This window comes from Oryzias latipes, chromosome 4, assembly GCF_002234675.1.
Source record: "Oryzias latipes chromosome 4, ASM223467v1".
In the NCBI taxonomy this organism is placed as follows: domain Eukaryota; kingdom Metazoa; phylum Chordata; class Actinopteri; order Beloniformes; family Adrianichthyidae; genus Oryzias; species Oryzias latipes.
The window spans coordinates 7,414,114-7,435,815 of NC_019862.2; the positions used below are offsets into that span (position 1 = coordinate 7,414,114).

Here is a 21,702-nt window from a genome sequence, read left to right on the forward strand (position 1 = left end):
AGGTCTGAGTGAATACACGTTTTTTTTTTTTATTGAGAAAAATAACATTCTAAAAGAAAATAAAAGAATACACTCTTAAGCTACAGACACTCCAGGCATGTGACGCACGTTCAAGAACGCGCTAAATGAGCTAAATGCTAAACAAAAGGGTTCTTTCTCAGCTCGATTCCAATCCATGAAAAACAGCTCATTTTAATCTCTCCTTCATGAAAATCGATGTTTAATATTTGCAGATAAATATGTCTTAAAAATTATGTGTAAATGTCTGTTTACTTCTAAACTTCTGTTCTGTCATTAATCTGAACTGTGTCAAGAGCCAAAAAAACGTTCCCGTTTGTTGAAACAAGAGCGCTGACCATCTCACGAATAAATCTACTGCTGAAAAATATGATTTACAATAAAATAACTTGTTTTTATCTTTTCCCTAAGAGGTTTTTGACATAGAATGACTCAAGATATTAAAGATTGCCTTAAAAGACGTTGTTACATCTCATAGAAAAGTTAACAATAAGACAGATTTGTCTTAAATCAAGCGTGATAAGATAATGAAACGAGGCTGCGACTGCATTTGACTTCCTCACTATGTCAGCTGGGGAGCTCAGGTTGGTGCCACAGCAAAGAAGGGGCGTGGCCACAGGTGGCGTCCAGCGGCTGCCGGAGACTAATGTTGCAGGAGGCTAACATCAGAGCAGAATAAACACGTGTTATGTCATGTGGACATATGATGTCCTCAAACGCAGGCCGTTTGCAGCTTTGCAGACCCTTGTGCCACTGGATTCTGTTGTTCTGGCTGTGGGTTCACCCACACCGGATCCTGATGAAGCATCATGACCTTCAAGTAAACATGCAAACACATGCCAGCACTGCACAGAGGCGGGAGCAGCTGATGGTCACATGGTTCAGGGAGAAATAACAAGATCTCTTCAACAGGGAATGAGGCTGGCTCCTCCGCCCTCACGTAGATTCCTGAATGCTTCTGTCCACCTTTCAGCAGTTATAGCAACCCCCCCCCCCAGAAAAAACATTGCAGTTTTATTGACTGGAACTGACTTGATTTCTACCTTTTTTCCACGCTAGTCTGTTCCTCCTGCTTGTAGAGGTGGAACCCAAACTGCAGCAGAAGTGATTGTGTAAATCTGATGTTTACTCAGTTTCAGGTGCCGTCTAAATGCTGAAGCCAGATGATCTGCTCAAAAATAGAGGTTCTCCGGAATTCCAGAGCAATGAGGCAACAAACAAAAACAGGATCTGGAGCTGAACCTGAGCTTTCACGGGGAGCAACAAGACACATGACTGACTGAATGATCAACCCCCCCCACAATGAGTTGTCTCTTTCATTATTCCCCGAGGACAGAGCTCTGCTTTCCAAACGTCTGCAGCTAGTTGAGATGAATACTTAGAGTCCCATTCCTGCTCAGGGGTTCTGGTTCGGTTCTAGATGAAACCTTTGGGTTTTTTTGTTTTAAAGACCGAAGCTTTAGTTAACTGTGAAGGTTGAAGAACCGCTGAGGGAACAGAGGGCCTGTAAGTGAGCTTCCTCTCCAGCCTTCAGTCCCTGGAGTTTGTACTTTTCACAGCTGCTATAAATATGAACCACTTCTCTCAATTTCCTGTGCAGGAGGCCTACACAGGGCGGGCAGGTTGGAAAAGCAGCGAGAGCAGAAATCCCCAATGCTCCCCAGCCCAGAACAGTGAAAGACTCGTTCGCAGTCTGCAGGAATTCCCTGTTTTTATTGATCTCAGCTTTGATCGTCTAAATAAAGAAGTGATTGTTTAAGCCGTTTGTCCCTGGTGTGAAAGTCTTCTGCAGCGGCAGTTCTGCTTTGGTTCCTGTCAGAAAGGATCCCGTTAAACTCTGTATTTGTCTTTCAGGAGATGACGGTGGGTGGGGGATGGGTGGGATGAGAGGAGGAGGAGAGGGGGGGGGGGGGGGTTAAAATCTGACAAATTGCTGAAAATTGCCTTCATGCAGTCATTCCTGTTTGGACACACTTGGCACATCTGGTTGTGATCTGGCAACAAAAGTGCGCCGACCGAGCGCTCAGCTCTCAGACCGGTGCCACATTTACCCTACCCACCCCCACCTCCTTCCCCCTGTCCTCTGGTTCAGCCTGCAGATGCATGGATCAGCCCCCACCCACTCTGCATGAGCAGCATGGTGTGGTCGTGCCGGCGAAGTTCCTCCATCTTTACGGTGTTTGCTGGTCACTCATTCATGCAAACAACTTTTGACCAAAGAAATGCTAAAGTCATCTGCTGCCTACACATTCTAACACTTGTTCAAATGTCAGAAAGACAAATGGCGCCGTGCGACACCACAAATCCAAAAACTCTGACTAATGAATCTGATTTGTCTTTAAAGATGAAGATGTTCTCCTCCAGCACCAGCCGACTCTGAGCTCGGGCCAATAGAGTCCCCCCCCCCCCCTCTGCCGTGTGCGTCAAACAAACATCAATGGATCGAGAAGTCTGGGGGGGTCATGAGTAAATACGTGCAGCGCCGCCGGTCTGCAGCTGTGCAGCTAGGAGAAGAAAAGTGAGTCCACAGCTGCAGACAGAGGCGTAGACGTCTCAGATTGCTTCTGCCCCGGTTTCTCATTCTTCCTGATCACACCCGGCCCCCACCCACCAGCGCTGCTGGGGCCATCTCTGCTCCTGCCGCAGCATTTACAGGTGTGGGACGCTGTCTGTCTGCCAGTCTGCTGCAGCTTTGACCCCCTGTCGCATTATAATAGGGATGCTACAGCCCTGATCAGACCTGTGGGGGCTTCGTTGTGGAGAGATGTGTGTTTTTAGCAGCAGTCAGTAGCTGGATAGATTTCTAGAACTTGAGGTTAGTTTGTCGATCCAACGCTCATAGAAGACAAAGTTCAGCAAGCAGCGGTGCACATGTGGCCGACAGGAAGTTCCCCAGCTCTGGATTGGGGGGAAGGGAGATGACAGGCCCTCCATTCCCAGCAAATATCAGACAAGACTCCACAGGAAGTTGGAAATAACCAGATCATATGGTCCTCACTTCCTTTTTAAGCCTGTGCAGTCCACACATGGTAAAGTCTTTGGCTCATAATGGAGTGTCTGTCCTTCATTGCAGCCGCGGTTTCAAATGAGTGATGGGGATCATCTGTCCGGAGGGGGGGGGTCATCAGAGCTCTGAAGTGTTCAGCTGTGGGCCTCTCATTACTTGCAAACTTCAACTCAGCATCTCCTGTGTTCAAACGTCTTTAACCCTTGTGCTATCCTATGTACTTTAACGTTGGGAGTTGGGTCATTTAGACCCACTACTAGACAGTGCACTGAACCTTTTTTCTTCAATGATTTGTGATCTTCACTGGTGTCCATGGATTACATGAAACCTTTCCACCTTTATCCACCTTTGTCATGGTAGGGAGAACACGTCAATGCAAGGGTGGGGTCATCTAAGACAGCACAAGGGTTAAATGCAAGAAATCCACCAAGCAAACCTCAAAGAAATACTGTATCAGGGAAATCCAAAGGAAGGTTTAAGATAATTATGGGATGGCCACAGGACCTACAGCTAGTCGGCCAGTGCAGTGAAATTTGGTACTTTTCACAATTCCCCTCAATATGGGACAAAAAAACTTATGTTTGAGCAATTTTCACAAAATTTTACACACCAGGTTTAGTCTACACCACAATTTATGTTTTGTTGACCTTTGACCTTGGTATGAGGCAACCATCTTGAATGTAAAAATAAAAATTCACCTTTGTACCTTCTACAAATGTAAACTTCTCCTAGGAATTTAACTCCTGCTGCATCACTGGGATGTTAAAGTTTGTAGATTTTGAACAATGTTAGCGCACAAGCTCACTACTGTTGCAGTCCTTTTATTGCTTGCGCATTTTTAGGTGGAATACTGTGAAAATTCAATACATGAGTTGTTGGCTCAAGCTAAGAGAAACGATATGAACATATCAGGAATGTGGGCGTGGTTTACAAAAACCTCACTTGCCAAGGAAATCCAAAAATGTGTTTTTGCCGATTCTTCTACAAATGAAATAGACCTATTTGTTACCCCCAGGCGACCAAAAAATAAAACGGTCGCTATGGAGATAAAACCACCTTAAAAAAATGTTTTCTTTGGTTTTCTATGAATTTGTCACACGCAGCTGTGACCAGAGAAACGGGGGCGGAGGGAAAGAGTGAGCAGTGCCTGCGGGCCACACAATGCCGCTTTAATCCCTTTTTTTTACTTTTCATTTCTTCTGTTGACGGCAGAATATCTAAGTTTTCAAAAAATTAGTCCACGATGAATAAAATATGAAGAACAAAACTTTAAATGTCCAAATGTTCATTAAAAAAACGTTTTTTAATAGAATATGTAAATATTCCTTAAGGATTATTTATGCTCCATTTATCTCACAAATAAGTAAATACTCTTTCTGTACTGAAGGTGAACAGACATCAAGTTTTGTTGCTGTGAACGTCTCCTGTTCTTATTGCTTGGACAAGTTTCTGCAGTTTGATGCCGAGGAAGTCCTCTGTGGCTGAAGGAAGGAATGAGAACGTGTTCTGGTAGAAGGAACGCTCGGAGGCCACGTGTGGTAAATGTCAGGAGGCTCATGCAGCCCATCAGCCAAAGACTTAATCCAGTCCAATTCTCCAGAGCAGACGCAGCAGAGCACACACATTTAAAAACAATGGAAAAGCTGTTCGGAATATGTCGCTCAGCTTCAAGGCCCCGGCCAGCTGGATGGAGCTCCAGCTCACACCTGCCGTGTGCTGTGAGAGGCGGGAACAACTGTGCATGTGTGCACGCTCCAAAGCTACAAGCGCCACTGAGCATGCAGGGCTCTGCCATGAATGCGAGCGTTTACGTGGACTTTCAAGAATGCACCGGTGCTTGTGCCACAAGGCATGGCCTCGGCTACATTTAACCTCCGCTGAATGCCGCCGTGACGCCAGTCAGACTTGGTGTGGTCGCATACCTCCACCGGGGAAGACATGGAAAAAATGTGTGGACCAGTAAGTCTTGGAGATTACGTGGCTCCCCTCGGCTCTGGCCTCAAAAATGCCTCAAATCCGGTGTTGTCATGTCATCACAATTTGGAGGATTTTGTAACAAAAAGACTCTCCATTCCACCGCGACAGTTGGCATTCTCAGTGTGGATGAGCAAACGCGAGCATGCCTGAGAAAGGGCCGGCATCGGCATGTGTGCCCATTAAAGAGTGTGGTGGCATGAGAGAGGGGATTATGTATAGAAATAGCGATGGATCAACTAAAACACAACATTGGCTTGATTTTTTTAATTGCCTCTGGGCCACAGCGAACGGCCGGTGCAGCTGTCTGCAAGAACAGCTGCTGGCCTGAAAAAAAAACTGCAGCCAAAATCCTGTGCAGACAAAGAGGCAGCTTTGATAAATGCATTCAGGCTTCAGATTCAGGAAATTTCACTCTTGGTTCCCAGGAACTCAAACAGATGCAGGGTTTGCTCAGACGCTCCAGGAGCAGTGGTCTCTTCCTCTTCTCTCAGTTTGGAGGTGTGGCATTAAATGTACAAATGCAGAACAACTAGGGGGTCCGAAAGGTTGGATGGAGTCACCTGTGTGGATTTCCTGTAAAAGTCTTCATCAGACTTGAGGGAAGTGCTTTTGTTTAACCCCAGGCCTCACGTCTGGCTTCCCCACGTCCATAAATCACCTGAAAGCATGCTGGTATCCAGAAGCGAGCGCGCTGACTCAGTCTGCATCACACAGCCTCACTCACATCTCCTGTTAGCAGCAGCCAGACACACATTACAGGGCATGATCACTCTTGTTTGCAGATTCTCATCATTTCTCCTTTTATCACTGTTGGATGTAGATGAAGCCGCAGGGCGGCTCCGTTTGGCGAGCAGAAAACTGCAGAGGAGTTTTGGCTGACAAAAAGAGATGGGGGTTGCACGGACAGGTTTGGGGTTTCAGTGGACGATGTGGTGCTCATGCTCTGCTCCGCCGGGGGCTCGGCTGCACCCACATCAATCTGTCTGCGGGAATGATGGGAAGCTTTCCAACTCAGACACGTGGCTTTAAGCCCGAAAATGTGTCTGTTCTGATTGTCATGTCGCCGTGGGTGTGTTTGCAAAAGCACGTCTGCCGACATATGATTGTGTTTCAATCTTTTTTCCGTTCAGCAAAAGCTTTGACTTCTTCCTTTGTGCCGCAGCGCCCTGCCCAGATATGTAGGAATTAGGCCGCATCACTCACTAGCATCCCGCTCTGATCAAAGCGCCGAGCGGCCAAACTGCCAAACGGACAGCTGTTGTCACGCGCCTCCAATGGCTATCTGTCCCCACCGCTGCCGGAGCTCTTAGTTGGCGGGCTGGAGTGGTGGAGGGAGCGAGGGTAGAAGGCGTCGGCCATTTGGAACTCCTGCCAGCGTCGGGCTCCACGCTGCAGAACTGACCCCAGACTCTGTTGAAGGTATGTCGCCCTTCTTTGATCTCCTCATTTGAATGCTCCAGCTGCTAATCAGAACTTTTAAATTCATCCAAATCTGTCATCAAAATGCCTCCCTGCCTGTAAAAACCCAACAGCAGCAGATGGAAGATCTCCTGCAGCCTGACAGCGTTTGTGGACCTTCACTAATAAAGGTTTCAAAGTTTTGGCTCCAACATGCATGAACACATCTGACCTCATCAGGAGCAGCTCATGCTCTCCGAATGTGAGGAACATCTGCTAAAACTCAAAGGTGTGGAAAACAGTCGTATTGATTTCCCTGCTCGTCACTAACCCCCCCCCCCCCCCCCCCCCCCCCCCCAAACACACACGATTGTGGTCGGAATCAGCAGCTGAAGGGCTTCACCCCACTGGCTGCTGCGTTTCCTCCCACCTCTGAGGTGCTTTGAATCTGTGGAAAATGTGCTCCTGTGTTGGTCACTGGTGCCCCAACTATTCCTGGTCCATGACAGTTGTCCTTTGGTGGTGGGGGGTGGGGGTAGAAACAATAACCTATCAGCTGTTGCTGGCGTCAAGAGTGTCGTGACACAAAAGAGGTTCACGTTTCAACCGATGGATGAGTGCTACACCTTAACCAGCCTTACAACTTCCATGACTGGGAAAAAGTCGGTTCAGGACTTTTTGCTTCCTTGTTGAGATAAGTTTTAATCAGGGGAATGTGGTCAGGGGAGGCAGGTGAGGCATGGACCTGGAGCGACAAACAACAATGTAGATATGTGTCCACTGAGCTGCTCTATAAATATAATTTAGTTTTATCTTTTCATTAAATGTTCTCACTTTCCATGTAATAGATCATATATTTGACGTTTGTCTGTCGTTTATTTAGTGTCTGGATCAGACACAAAGCTGCACTAAAAAATCAAAAGCTGAGGCGGGAAAACAGCTGTGCTTTTTGTGATTTTAAAATGGAAACAAAAGATCAATATTTTTTATAAACAAGTTTTCGGGAGGATTTTTATTCTTGGTGTTGCACTGAATTAACTTTTTGGATTCATCTCAAGTGATGACTTACAGTTTTTGATTTCATTTTTAATGTTTTATTAACACTTAATAACATTGTTTTCACTAAAACAGGTTTTTAAAAATCCAAACACCCTTGAACATGTTTCACAAGAACATCTGATTATATTTGACCTGAGTAAAGTTCATGAAAAGTAAAAATGAAGGATCAATTTTCACTTTCTTCCTGATAATAAGTGACACTGGAGTCCCTGCTACTTGAATATTTCTGTTTTTTGTTGTTCTTGATGAGCTCACATTTGATCTTCGGCGGTCGCTAATAAAGTTCAACAGGAGTCCTTTATTTAATGTTTTGCTCTGGCAGCCAAATGATGAAAATATCTGCAGCTGCTTTAAACTTTATTTTTTGACTAGATTTCATGTAGGAATAAAAAAAATGTAATGAAGATTTTAGCATGCAACAGTCAAAGTGGAAACTATGAAATCAGATGCCAACTTCAGCCTCATCCAACTTCTAATGTGAGACAACTGACTGTATCTGAGAACTGGACTGAGTGACTCCTCCTCCCTTGCGTTCCAAACAGGAAGTACCCGCAAAAGGCCATAGACTTCTATAGAGAAATAAACAGCTGTTACTCAGTCATTGTATTGGTCAAAAGAACTGTTCTGGATTTGATATCTTGTTTTAGCATCTTTTTGATAATCCTCATTAAAAAAATATTTTTTTTCTATAGTTCAAGTTATTCTAGTTATAAACTGACCAATCAGTTTATAACTAGTCTTCAGGTTCCAACATGGCAGGAAAATGGCGACTGAATTGACTTCATTTGATTGGAGCAGGAAGTAAGCCATTTTCTATGGATGACGTCAGACGTGCTCAGTCCAGTTCTCTTGTACGGTTGATGTGCGCGTTGAATACATTTAAAAAACTGTCACTAAAACTGGTATTTTCTAAATATGATAAACTTAAATCCACCTTTTGAATAACTTTATCAGCAGCATCCTCGTAACATTAGACAGCCAGTTGCTGAATATTCTGCATTATTATCATGGTCTGTCGGAACAACTGTCACAATAAAACCATATTTGGAGAAAAGACTCCAAGTTTTTGTCTGTTAAATGCAGATTTATTTTATTTTGAAGTGGAAGTCTCTTTGAAGCGGAAGTCTCCGTTTCCTCTTTTCTGCCAAAAGACACAAATTTGTTTCTTTTTTGTTGTCGTCTTTGCTAGCTTGGGGACTTTAATTTAGTGGTCGACGCAGCCACTTTAATAAATTAGGGGATGGATTCAGGCTCCATTCACACCGAACGCCATTCGCACGGAAAAATTCCTGTCGGCCACCCCTCTTTCGCCGTGCAGCGAATTGTCTAAAAGTGCGTTCCTGTACGTGGCGCTCTCGCTGTGCGTGGGAGGAGCTTCCAGCTAATGTTTTTGGCGTGATGGCTCCATGGAGTGCTGTCTGTGTTTATGTCATCTACAATGCATGGAAATCACGGATAAAGTTTAGAAGAAAAAACACTTTACAACTCGAGATCATTCAAACTTTTATCTAAACTAACTGCACTGCTATAAACATCATGGGGTATTTTAAATAAGACGTAGCTGTAACTAAAGACAAAGAAAAAGAGATTCTTCCTTTTCCTCACTGGCTGATGCAAAGAGAAACACTCACAGCCCAAAAATGCAGGCAGGGCCTGTGGGGTCAGAGGTCAAACAGCCCTGAACTCTTCATTTTGGCTGAGGACATCAGAAGTCCCTCTGTGTGACGCTCTCCATTTATTTTACTCATCATCCCTCATCAGGTTGGGGTGACCCTGTGACCCCAGACTTGGGCCTACCTGCCAGAGGAGGAGCACACCGCTGTGAGGCATTCGCTTCAGCGCTGGACTTTCTGTTGGTGCCAAAGTCAAATTAGTCCACAGAAATCCACAATTCCTGTTTGTCCAAAGATCTGAAGGAAGACAGCAAACCCCGCATGGAGGAGGAAGTGTTAAAAAAACACTACCAACCCCCCCCCCCAGTGTGGCTGTCAGTCATCAATCAGGGAGCCATAAGTGGGATCCTTGAGTTAAGATGCTATCAGCCCTACCTCATATTCACTCACACCACAGTTTGCCTTATCTCTACCGAGATAACAAATCCCCTCTGAACCCGGCATGCTGGCTTTCAACAGTTTGTGTCACTGTGGAACTGGGGGCCACTTTAATTCACGTGGTGACCCCCCCCCCCCCCCCCAAACAAAACTGAGCCCAAATAAATGAAAAATAAAAACATTCACTTTCTTTTTCAATCCTGTTGAAAATTCAATAAGCGTGAGCGTCTACTGCAGCCACGTGGTTCCAGCAGAGTGCTGATTCCAGCCTCTGATGTCATCAACCTCCAGGACAAACGTCTCTGTGGACAAATCCGGACGGACATGAAATGAAGCTGGAATCACATTAATGATGTTGGGCTTTCAGCTGCTGAGCAAACTGAAGAAAAACTGTTTGAAATTGACAGTTTTCACACACAGAAAACCACATTTGTCCTGACATCTGACACGCCGACCCGTAAGATCGCACCAAGACTGCTCCTAGGCTTCCACTGCACCACAGCCGGTTAGGCCTAATGACAAAAACAAGCATCCTGGCGTGGAACTGGTCCCACAGTGTGAGGACTTTAATGAGGAACATGTGGGGCAGCCCAGACTCTCTGTCAGAGGAAACCCAATCCTTCCCTCCCCCTTTTCCTCCCCTCCCAGCATTTCTCCTGTTTGAACACCCAAACATTCCTTCAGGGTTCTCCGAAGGTTCCCATGTCTGACCCAAACTCCTCTGTCTGTTCTCACTCTGAAGAGAAACGTGAAAAAAGTTTCAAATTTCTTTTGTTTCCAATTGTTAGTGTGTCTTAATGAACACTCTTGTGTGTGTGCATGTGCTTGTGTTCTACAATGTAAGGTCAGGAGGAAGAGAAGAAAGAGCTCTTTCTCCTCCATGGAGGCCAACATGCCTCCATGAGCTGTTTTCATGGCTGAGTTCTTCCTCTCTGTCGTCATGGATCCGTTTGCTTCAGTGGTCGTCGTGACAACAAAGTGGAAGCTCACATTATTTACTGAACGGCAAGCAGCGATGTTTATGATCAGCTTCAAACCCTCGCTGTTTCTTCTTCTTCAGGTGATTCCAGACGTCGCCTCATGCTTCCTGACAGGTGAGGATCTAAAAGAATTACCTTTGGGTTCCCTCTCGGCAACCCTGCTCTGTTGAAACACAAGGAAAGTGAGGAGCAACCTGTTGAGGGGGGTGGGATTAAAACACGAGAGTGAGCTGCAGCCGAGCAGGAAACCCCAAAATTAGCTGGGTAAACGGAGTCAGGTAGATCCTTCTGATGGGGCGAGACTTAACACAGTGGATCCAGTGTGGCCGGGGCCCTTCTTCAGCTCAGACAATCTCCACCCGAGTCCTCCACATTCTCCATCCAACAAACACCGTCCCAGTCCACGGTCAGAACACAACAGCCCACTGCTGTCAGTGTATCAACACATGCATGCTGCCTGCAGCTTACATGTTTGAATCCCACAATCCTCCAGAGCTGCAGTAACGTGCATGAAACATGAAACAGCCTCATCTGATCCAAATGTTGCAGCTGCACCAAAACCAGAAATGCTTGAAAACAAGAAACTTTTAGTCCTGAATTTTGAGTTCATCAAATATTTTTGTGCATCAAACCATAAACCAGCAGCTGCAGCTGCATGCAGATCTCCTCCTCAGACCTCCTACAGCTGCATGCAGATCTCCTCCTCAGACCTCCTGTACATGCAGATCTCCTCCTCAGACCTCCTACAGCTGCATGCAGATCTCCTCCTCAGACCTCCTACAGCTGCATGCAGATCTCCTCCTCAGACCTCCTACAGCTGTATGCAGATCTCCTCCTCAGACCTCCTGTGCATGCAGATCTCCACCTCAAACCTCCTACAGCTGCATGCAGATCTCCTCCTCAGACCCCCTACAGCTGCATGCAGATCTCCTCCTCAGACCTCCTGTACATGCAGATCTCCTCCTCAAACCTCCTGCAGCCGCATGCAGATCTCCTCCTCAGACCTCCTGTACATGCAGATCTCCTCCTCAAACCTCCTGCAGCTGCATGCAGATCTCCTCCTCAGACCTCCTGTACATGCAGATCTCCTCCTCAAACCTCCTGCAGCTGCATGCAGATCTCCTCCTCAGACCTCCTGTACATGCAGATCTCCTCCTCAGACCTCCTACAGCTGCATGCAGATCTCCACCTCAAACCTCCTGCAGCTGCATGCAGATCTCCACCTCAAACCTCCTGCAGCTGCATGCAGATCTCCACCTCAAACCTCCTGCAGCTGCATGCAGATCTCCACCTCAAACCTCCTGCAGCTGCATGCAGATCTCCTCCTCAAACCTCCTGTACATGCAGATCTCCTCCTCAGACCTCCTGCAGCTGCATGCAGATCTCCTCCTCAGACCTCCTGTACATGCAGATCTCTTCCTCAGACCTCCTACAGCTGTATGCAGATCTCCTCCTCAGACCTCCTGTGCATGCAGATCTCCACCTCAAACCTCCTGCAGCTGCATGCAGATCTCCTCCTCAGACCTCCTACAGCTGCATGCAGATCTCCTCCTCAGACCTCCTACAGCTGCATGCAGATCTCCTCCTCAGACCTCCTACAGCTGCATGCAGATCTCCTCCTCAAACCTCCTGTGCATGCAGATCTCCACCTCAAACCTCCGGCAGCTGCATGCAGATCTCCTCCTCAGACCTCCTACAGCTGCATGCAGATCTCCTCCTCAGACCTCCTGCAGCTGCATGCAGATCTCCTCCTCAGACCTCCTACAGCTGCATGCAGATCTCCTCCTCAGACCTCCTACAGCTGCATGCAGATCTCCTCCTCAGACCTCCTACAGCTGCATGCAGATCTCCTCCTCAGACCTCCTACAGCTGCATGCAGATCTCCTCCTCAAACCTCCTGTGCATGCAGATCTCCACCTCAAACCTCCGGCAGCTGCATGCAGATCTCCTCCTCAGACCTCCTACAGCTGCATGCAGATCTCCTCCTCAGACCTCCTGCAGCTGCATGCAGATCTCCTCCTCAGACCTCCTGTACATGCAGATCTCTTCCTCAGACCTCCTACAGCTGTATGCAGATCTCCTCCTCGGACCTCCTGTGCATGCAGATCTCCACCTCAAACCTCCTGCAGCTGCATGCAGATCTCCTCCTCAGACCTCCTACAGCTGCATGCAGATCTCCTCCTCAGACCTCCTACAGCTGCATGCAGATCTCCTCCTCAGACCTCCTACAGCTGCATGCAGATCTCCTCCTCAAACCTCCTGTGCATGCAGATCTCCACCTCAAACCTCCGGCAGCTGCATGCAGATCTCCTCCTCAGACCTCCTACAGCTGCATGCAGATCTCCTCCTCAGACCTCCTGCAGCTGCATGCAGATCTCCTCCTCAGACCTCCTACAGCTGCAGCCTGACAAAATTCAGTTTTATTCCACAGATTTCCCAGCAAAACCCCAGAGGTGAGATCCCCCTGGTTTTTCATCCCTCTGTGCGTGAAAGTTTCCTTGTGTTTCGTAAGCATCAGATTTGGGGCAATTATTGGTTGACACCGCTGCTCGGCCCCCAGTTTGCCCCCCATGTAAATATCAGGCGCTTGGCGGATAATTAGTCTTTCATTGGCCAGAATCACCTCTGCGCGGCAGACCCCTCCCCCGGAGAGCCGCCCTGAAGACGGGGGCCCCTTGACTGACAGCGCCTGTTTGCGTGGTTTCCCGCAGCGTCCGCGTGCAGCAGCCGAGCGGCTCCATTCGGCGTGGATGGATTGGTATGGGGAGAAGCGGAGCCCTCCTCGCGGCTCGGCGGCAGCTCTGGGACAGTGTCGCGGCCACCATGCTCCTCCTGGCTCTGCTCTGCCCCGCGGGTAAGTCAGAGTCACCGCCTCGCTCCGGCCGCGCGCCCCGCATGCTGCGAACCGCACTCCGACGACGGCTATCTGTGCTTGAACACTTTCCATGTTTCTTGCTTGTTTTCCACCGCAAACGTCTGGCGCTTTTAGCGTTCGCTGCGCCCGTTTGAAACTTCACGCAGCGTCGCCGCGCGCGTTCACGGAGCCGACTGCTTAGCGGGACTTTCACGCACGGCTGAAACTCTGAGCCCAGGCCCGAGAGAGGGAAGTTTGTTCCCGGGGAGAAACCCCGCAGCTGCCCGCAGCGAGGCCGCATAGCCCCGCCAGAGACGAGCGCGCTGCTGCCGGACGGACGGACGGACCGAGGGCCCGCGAGACCGCGGTCAAGCAAGGGACGGTTCGCTCCCGCCCGGCCCGCAGACCTCCGTTAGCGGCCCGCCGGGCTGCGGTGTGGGCTCTGCGGGACTTTCCTTCACACCCAGAACCGCATAGAGGATGGCCAGACTCGGACCGGTTCAGAAACGGAACCGTAAAGGATCACAAACGGGTTCTGCCGGGCCGGAACATTTTGCGATGCCTTCACTTGCACTTCACGGGACGACGCGCAGGTCTGAGGACCCGAACCAGGTTCACCTAAAGACCCAGATGTTCCCCAAAAACCAAAGGGGTTCGAGTTTGACATGAAACCAGAACATCAACAGACCAGAACAAGCGGGAAATATAAATAAACAAATAAACAGTATTTTTCCTCCTTAATTTTTCATCATACGAGCTAAAAACATCAATCCGCCTGTAAACTAGACCCCCCCCCCCCATCTCTGAAAAGTCCTTTTGGCATCTTAGTTTGTTTTCTGGAAACCTTAATCCTGTGATGCCATAGACGCTGGAAGGGGTTGGGTTCAGGTCTAGAACCGCAGTCACCCTCTTCACCAGTGGGACCAGTTTTTTTGTTTTTGTCTATATATTTATATTTTTGAAATTAAGATAGACGTTTATTAAAATATAACTTTTAACTGTTTGCAATAAACAAATATTTACACTTTTATTTTCTATAATTACTTTAATTTCTTTTAATTTGACAACAGGAAACAAAGATTCCTTTCAAAATAAAATACAGCCTGTGTTGAATATTATAGCCCTGCAGATGCAGGTTTACTGGAATTAAAATGCTTGAAAGTCAAACGTGACAATTTCTGTCATTCTGACTTAAATATCTTCTTTTCTGTTTTTACCATAAACATGACAACATGGGTGTAGAAATCTAAATATGTATATGCATTTCTATACAAAAGTAAAAATAAATAAACAGTAAGTATTGTCATACAACCAGAGTACAGAATATGAGCTTTAAGCTAAATCTAATAATAGATCCCTCCCGCAGTAGATTAAATCTTTTACAATCATTTTGCTTGTTTGTTTAAAACAACATTTATTGAAACATTGTTAGCACTTTTCCATAAAGCCATAAAGTCTCACGTGGCTCTAGAGCATCTGGTTACAGACTCCGTCCATAGATGATGTTACTTTTTTATTTATTTATTTAATCTAACTGACTCCTCAATAATAATGTAATGTACAGCGTTCATCAGAACCATCCTGGTGTTTAATGCTCTCATGGAGATTCCTCACATTTGTTGGCGCTGCATGACTGCTGATGGCCCCTAGAACGACCCCCCCCCCCCCCCACACACACACACACACACAGTTATCGAAGCTGGAAGTGCTGAGACTGTCAGATGTCTTCATCTTTTCTCTACATCAGAAAATAAAGCGGGCAATTCTTCATTTTTTGTTGGTTGGTGGGAGGTAAACTTAGAAATGTCCTGTATGGTTTTAAAGGTTTTTCTGTCAGTTACTAAAATCAGACCAATGTTAGTCAATGTGGGGGGACTGTTGCATTTAAATCAGTGATAGCATTTGTCATGCCCTGCAGTGTTGCACAGTTATGAGCAATAAAGTTTTATCGATATCCATCACAGAGTAGCATGCAGCTGTCACCAGCAGAGGGCAGCAAAGAGGCATTGTTGTATGGAAGCGTGTAGCCTCCAGCTGTTCACGTCAGCTGATTTGTGACGTGAGGACACGTTTAAAATAACACGGGACGTGTGTAAAAAAACTACGTAAGTACGTAGTTTGTTCCTAAAACTACAAAAACTGCCAAACGGTTTATAGTTAAAACTTTAAAATACTTTACAGCTAAAACTATAAAAGGCTTTACAGCTAAAACTACAACAACGACCAAATGGTTGAAGGCTAAAACTACACAAACTACAAAACAGTTTAAAAAAAAACTACAAAAAATATAAAACTGTTTACAGCTAGAACTGTTAAACTACAAAAAAATATTTGTACCTAAAACTACACAAACGGTCTACAGCTATAACTGAAATAACTACAAAACTGTTTACAGCTAAAACTACAAACACTATAAAAAGTTTACAGTTATAACTACAAAATCGACCAAACGGTTTACGGTTAATACTATAAAACGGTTTACAGCTATAACTAAAAAACTACAAGACCCTCTCGCTCAGGCCAGCCAGGTCTCCTGGCCTTTCCTGGACTGGGATGTTCTGATTTTCTCCTGCTCTTCATATTCCGGCTTTTTCTATGTTTTTTTTAGTTCATCAAAGTGGTTTCAGTTCAGGTCTGATGATGATCTGGTTTCTCGCCCAGCTCACTGCCAGCAGTGTCGGATCAAGAGGTGTAACACGGATTACGTGGCGTCTACGTCTCCGGCCAGCGGCCTCCAGGAGGATGCGGCTGTGGACTACTGCACTGCCCTGCGGGCCTATGCTCTGTGCACAAAGCGACAGGCGTGCAGTTGCCGTGGCGACCTTGTCTACCACTCAGCCGTCTTTCGCATTAAGGAGTTATTCTCTAAACACAACTGCTCCAGCGATGGGCCCGCTAAAGCCCCCAGCACGTCCCGGCCGGCGGTTCATGTTCAGGGTTTCTCCATGAATTTTTTAGATGGTGAGTATTAGTCCACAGTAGGCCTGCACAATATACCGCAAATTTATTGTTATCGCAATATCAAGCTATGCAATATGCATATCGCAAAAGACAGCAAATTTGCAATAAATGGTTACCATAGATGTGGCCAAACAATCTTATGGCAACTTGAAGTGTTTAATGGATTGAAAGAATCCCTTTCTGCATTTGAACAATCAGATGGACCCCTTCACGTTGTTAACTAATCGGATGGCGCCCTATTTTGTTGTATGTTCGCCTCCTATGTCAACAAGGGTCATTTGTAGTATAATTTTTAAGCTGTTGTAATGGAATGGGAAGAATATTTTTGGTTGTTTTGCTAATTGTTTATATACCGCAAATTATATCGTTATCGCAATATTAATCACTGATATCGCACATCGCGAGTTTTCTTCATATCGTGCAGCCCTAGTCCACAGAGTAACCTTTATGGTCATACATGTCCGTACACGGGTCACCGCTGCGGTCTAACGTTTGTCTGGATTTCTGTCGGGCGCGTTGATGATGAAGGTTGTGCTCTGAAATGTTTCGGCTCCTCAAGCTCCTCTGCTGGGAAACGCATTGCGTCACAAACGACGAGTTATTCAGATCTCACTAACACAGGAACAGGAAGGTTGTGGTCATTGGACCAGCGGGGGATGGCGTTCAGTCAGAACACGCTGTCCACGTAAATGAGGATTTATCAAGCTCTAAATCCAGCAGTCGGACTGAACCGTTTTGCTCCTTTGAGCCGTAAAATCCCTTCTGTTGGCGGTTGAAGGACATGAGTTCTGGGTCTGGACCTTGGTGAGGAAGCGGGTCACCGGGCCGAGCTTCACATCAGAGGCTGAGATGTGGTTTTGTCTACAGATGGAACAGATCAGCGAAGGAAATCTGGTTTGGATTTTAAAGTTCGTCAAAGTGGTTTCAGTTCAGCTCTAATGATGATCTGCTTTCTTGTCCAGCTCACTGCCAGCAGTGTCGGATCCAGAGGTGTAACGCCAACTACGTGGCGTCCACGTCTCTGGCCAGCGGCCTCCAGGAGGACGCGTCTGTGGATGTGGACTACTGCATTGCCCTGCGGGCCTATGCTCTGTGCGTGAAGCGTCAGGCACGCAGCTGCCGGGGCGATCTGGTCTACCACTCAGCTGTCTTCCCCATTAAGGAGTTATTCTTTAAGCACAACTGCTCCAGCGACGGCCCCACCTCGTTCGCCAAATCCCCCAGCACGCCCCGGCCGGCTGCGTCTGAGCTCTGCAACTATGAGAACCGGGTCCTGATGTCCGGCTCGGCCGCTCAGCAGAAGAAGTACGCCCACTGTGGATTATTTGGAGATCCACACCTACGAACTTTCCGAGATGAGTTTCAGACCTGCAAGGTGGAGGGGGCGTGGCCACTGATCGATAACCGCTTCCTGTCGGTGCAGGTGACCAATGTCCCTGTTGTCCTCGGCTCAAGCGCCACAGCAACCAGCAAGGTAACAGACATTTCTGCTCCGTGCGTTTCACTTATACTTGAACTCAAATGCAGTCCGTGCCTCACTCACAAGGCCCCTCCCAGATGCAGAGCGTTTTTGATCGAGAGCTGTGGCGGCGCTGCCATCAAGCGTCAAACATGTGAAGTTAATTGTCACGCCGTGGAGCCTCTTAGGTCTCCAGCATTCCTGGTGTCTTGAAGCTCCTTCAGATCTCTGAGGGGAGCAGAGGGGGGGTCCTTTGAGGGTGTTGGATCACAGACATGCTTGAGTGCTCCACCTTTAACACATGGGTGCTCATATGGCTGTGATTAACGCTCAGTCAAACACTTTCCTCCACATCGGCAATCTGGAATGTTTTTCACGCCTCTGGTCAAATCATTACCTCTGAGCTTTCTGGGAAAATATGAGAATAATCTGGAAAAATAAAGGAATAACCGAGACTGGAATGTGTTGATCAAACTGGCGGGTCTTCCGTCAGAACCTTCAGTTCACATCCAGTCTGCTTTAGATGTAGAGAGAACGATCCACCAAAGAAAATGAGAGCTTGGAAAAATAAAACAAATTTGATCAACATCATCAAAGCAGATGAAAATGCTTTATACTCTGCTGCCCCCTAGTGGCTCTAAAGTGCACTGCTAAAGACTTTATTTGTTTTTTTTTTTAACCCGGAAATCAGGTGTGGCCTTTTTTTTAAGAAACATTTTAATTTAAATATATTTTTTTAAATTTGATCTGTAAATGTATGCATTTATTACTATTTTTTATTTTACTTTATTTCTTAAAAAAAAACCTAAAATGACCAAACAAACAATAAAAGGTCAAATACACTTTAACAGCCGAGAGGAACGTTGTTCTGCAGTTCTCCTTAGTTAACAACATCGAACATCAAAGCTGCCTTCACTTCCTGTTTCAGATCACAGTCATCTTCAAGTCGTACCTCGGCTGCTCGGATCAGAAGGTGTACCAGGCCACCACAGACGACCTGCCGCTGGCATTCCAGGACGGGACTCGAAGTGGCGGCGAGAGCGGCAGTCTGAGCGTCTCGGAGAGAGGCGGCTCCGGTGTGGGTCGGCAGGTGAGGATCCAGGCCCGTTACATCGGCACCTCCATCATCATCAGGCGGGTGGGCAGCTACCTGACCTTCGCCATCCGCATGCCCGAGGACACCCTGGACTTCTCTGAGGACGGCGGTGGCCTGCAGCTGTGCCTGCACGGCTGTCCTCGAAACGAGCTCATCAAAGAGCACACCGTGAGCCGCCAAAGCCAGCGCCCCCGTCTGCAGGGCGCCAACACTGAGCCGGGCCCTCTGCGGCCTCCCCACCAGGCCTACACGGTGGAGCGAGCCACTGCCAAGTGCAGAGAGACCCTGCAGGTGGAGGACGTGTATTTCCAGTCCTGCGTGTTCGACTTGCTGACCACAGGCGACCCCGAGTTCTCCATGGCGGCCTACGGCGCCCTGGAGGACTTGAAGGCGCTTCCACCCAGTAAACTGAAGCAGAACCCCCCCAGGACTCCTCCCAATCCCAGCAGAGGGGCGTCTGGGACGCTGGCAGCAGCGCCCGGCCTCCTGCTCTCTCTCCTCTGCATCCTGCTGCTGTAAAACACGGAACAAAGAGAACGGGGAAGATCTGCCAGCTAAGAGACGGAAGAAGAGATGTCGGATCTTTAAAGAAAAAGATCTGAACTTTTGAAGGATTTAATTTTTACGTGAAAATATTTCCAGTTTTTCAGGATTAAATGAGCGTTTTTCAATCAAAGATGGACAGGTGTACCATGGGAAATTATTCAGTTATAGCTAATTGGTCTAAAAACATTTTCTATTGTCAGGATTTCATCTCATTAGGACCAGGTAGAAATAAGCAGCACTAAATAAGCATTTAGTCTTTGGGTTTATTTGATTCTCATTCAGTTGATAAGGACGCCTGTGTGTTTCTATGCAGACAACAGTTTCATTTAAATTTCCATTTTGGGTTGATGCTGTGCCTTAGGACTTTTTTCAGAGTGGCTCCAAAAACGGTTGAAAAACAGAACTAAATGAGGAACCAGTCATATGAAAACCATTTCAGAGCCTCTGTTAATTACCTTTCAGCCTAGATGGTGTCAGGACTTTTCTCAGCGGGAAACCTGGAGCTGCGTTCTCTGATGCCGCTCAGGTCCAGGAGGAACACTCCGGCTCGGATGATAACGTTTGGGAACGCAGAGCAGAGCCACTCAGAGATCCCATGTGTGATCCAGAACAGCGTGGGATTTTATTTTTAAAAGTTTCTTTTCCTTCGATTTCCTGAGAAAAATGCAGGAACCAGCAACTGTCTGTAGAAACTACCTAAACTCAACATTTACTTCCTGTGAAAGTCGCTCCTCTAGCTGTTTGGCTTCCAGTTTAAAGGGGAAAAAAGTCAAATGTTTATATAATAATATATTAAGAGTGTATATATGTGTTTTATAATGTGTACATTTTCTTTTTGTATAGACGTTTAAACTGAAATGTGTTTTTGCTGTTTGGTAGATTATTTTATGAAACTGTGTTGTGATGTATCCTTAATGTTGTGTATTAAAGTGACGGACACTCCACATCAGGATTTCAGAGGTTTCTTTGTTTTAATAAAGGTTTTGGGCCGACGGATTTCAAAAGCTGCTCTTTTGACTCTGATTGGTATTTAAACGATAAAATGTCTGTTTTTGTCAGAGATGCTGGGAAAAACTTCCCAGGATGCTTTTCTGAGCAGAGCAGTTCCAGATGTGTCCAGGTGGGGTCCTCGGTCCATCAGGCCTGGCAGCTCCTAATGTGTAAAGGCCAGTTTGACAGGCTGGCTGTGTGCCTGGGGGGTCCACAGTATGTGCCGCCCCCCTCTGAGTAAATGTTACTGTGAGTGCTGTACTGGCTTCCTTTGTCAGAGTTCTGCATCACCGCAGATAGGGAGGTTACACCCCCCCACCCCCATTCTGAGGTTTGCACTTATATGTAAAAGAAGTTTCTTAGTAAAAGGCTTGAATCACTGCCCCCCCCGCAGACAGTAAGGATGATTTGATATACGTTTATTCTCTCATTCATAGAGCAGACCCGACGGCCCCTGGAAGGAGGTGAAAAGTCTTTACTTCAGCTTTTCTACCTGGTGTCACAGCCGACCCGTAACAGGGAACAGCTCATCAGCCATGTTGAAACCAGTCGACACTGATCGGTCCGAGTTGCTCTGAGTTATCGTATCTATGGCAACTACTGTTACCATTGCCATAGATACGATGACTGTAGGCTGGTTTCAACATGGCGCCGCCCCTACCAGGAAGCATTGGTGAGGGATTTGGCTTTATTTCACAAGGCATTTTCTATGGATGATGTCACACCTCAATTCATCCATTGTTTTTACAGTCTATGGTTTAGTGTCATGTCCAGGGCGTCTTTAAGATTCAGACTGGACACATTTAGTAACTTTAATTAAACCAGAGTTCGTTTCCCCCGATAATCTGGAACAAATTTTCAATCTAAATGGTCCGGGACTAGGAATCGCTTGGAGTCTTCAATAAAAAAAACAAAATGTAGTCCATTCAATAAATGTAATCTCCTCCTAGGGATTTCTCGGCTCTGAACGCCTTGAGCATCACTGGGAAGCTACTTTGGATCGTAGCAGAAGTGGCTGTCACAAGAAAGGACAGACTGCTGGTTCCAATTGCAGAAGGTTTTATTAGCACAGCTAAAAGTCCACAATGCAAAGTTAGGGTCAGGCAGGGTCCTTCATGGCCAGCAGTTCCCAGTCGCCAACGTCAAAGTTCCGCTCGGCATTGTTACGTTTTCTGGAAAAGTAGGCGCATGGGAACGTCTTGGCTGGCTGACCATGAGGTTGTGAGAGCACTGCTCCACCCCCGTGTTAGAGGCGTCCACCTCCACCATAAATTGTATGACTGGATCCAGGTGATGGAAGGATGGG

At 46.9% G+C, this 21,702-nt stretch overlaps 1 protein-coding gene across 4 annotated transcripts; it reads left to right on the forward strand.

Moving 5' to 3' along the window:
• Positions 1-6,288: 6,288 nt before the first annotated feature.
• Positions 6,289-20,352, forward strand: LOC101170662 (repulsive guidance molecule A). 4 transcript variants are annotated; one of them, XM_011473839.3, is made up of 6 exons: positions 6,289-6,421; positions 10,571-10,604; positions 13,202-13,344; positions 16,006-16,305; positions 17,268-17,779; positions 18,693-20,352. In XM_011473839.3, exons 2-6 carry the CDS (start codon positions 10,591-10,593, stop codon positions 19,377-19,379), a joined length of 1,656 nt encoding a protein of 551 aa, XP_011472141.1. In that variant the 5' UTR covers positions 6,289-6,421; positions 10,571-10,590; the 3' UTR covers positions 19,380-20,352. The 4 variants fall into 4 exon arrangements, with proteins under 4 accessions (XP_011472141.1, XP_020557898.1, XP_020557897.1 ...); XM_020702239.1 differs by lacking the exon at positions 16,006-16,305 and having other exon boundaries at positions 6,303-6,421; XM_020702238.2 differs by lacking the exon at positions 6,289-6,421 and having other exon boundaries at positions 10,324-10,604.
• The last annotated feature ends 1,350 nt before the right edge of the window (positions 20,353-21,702 follow it).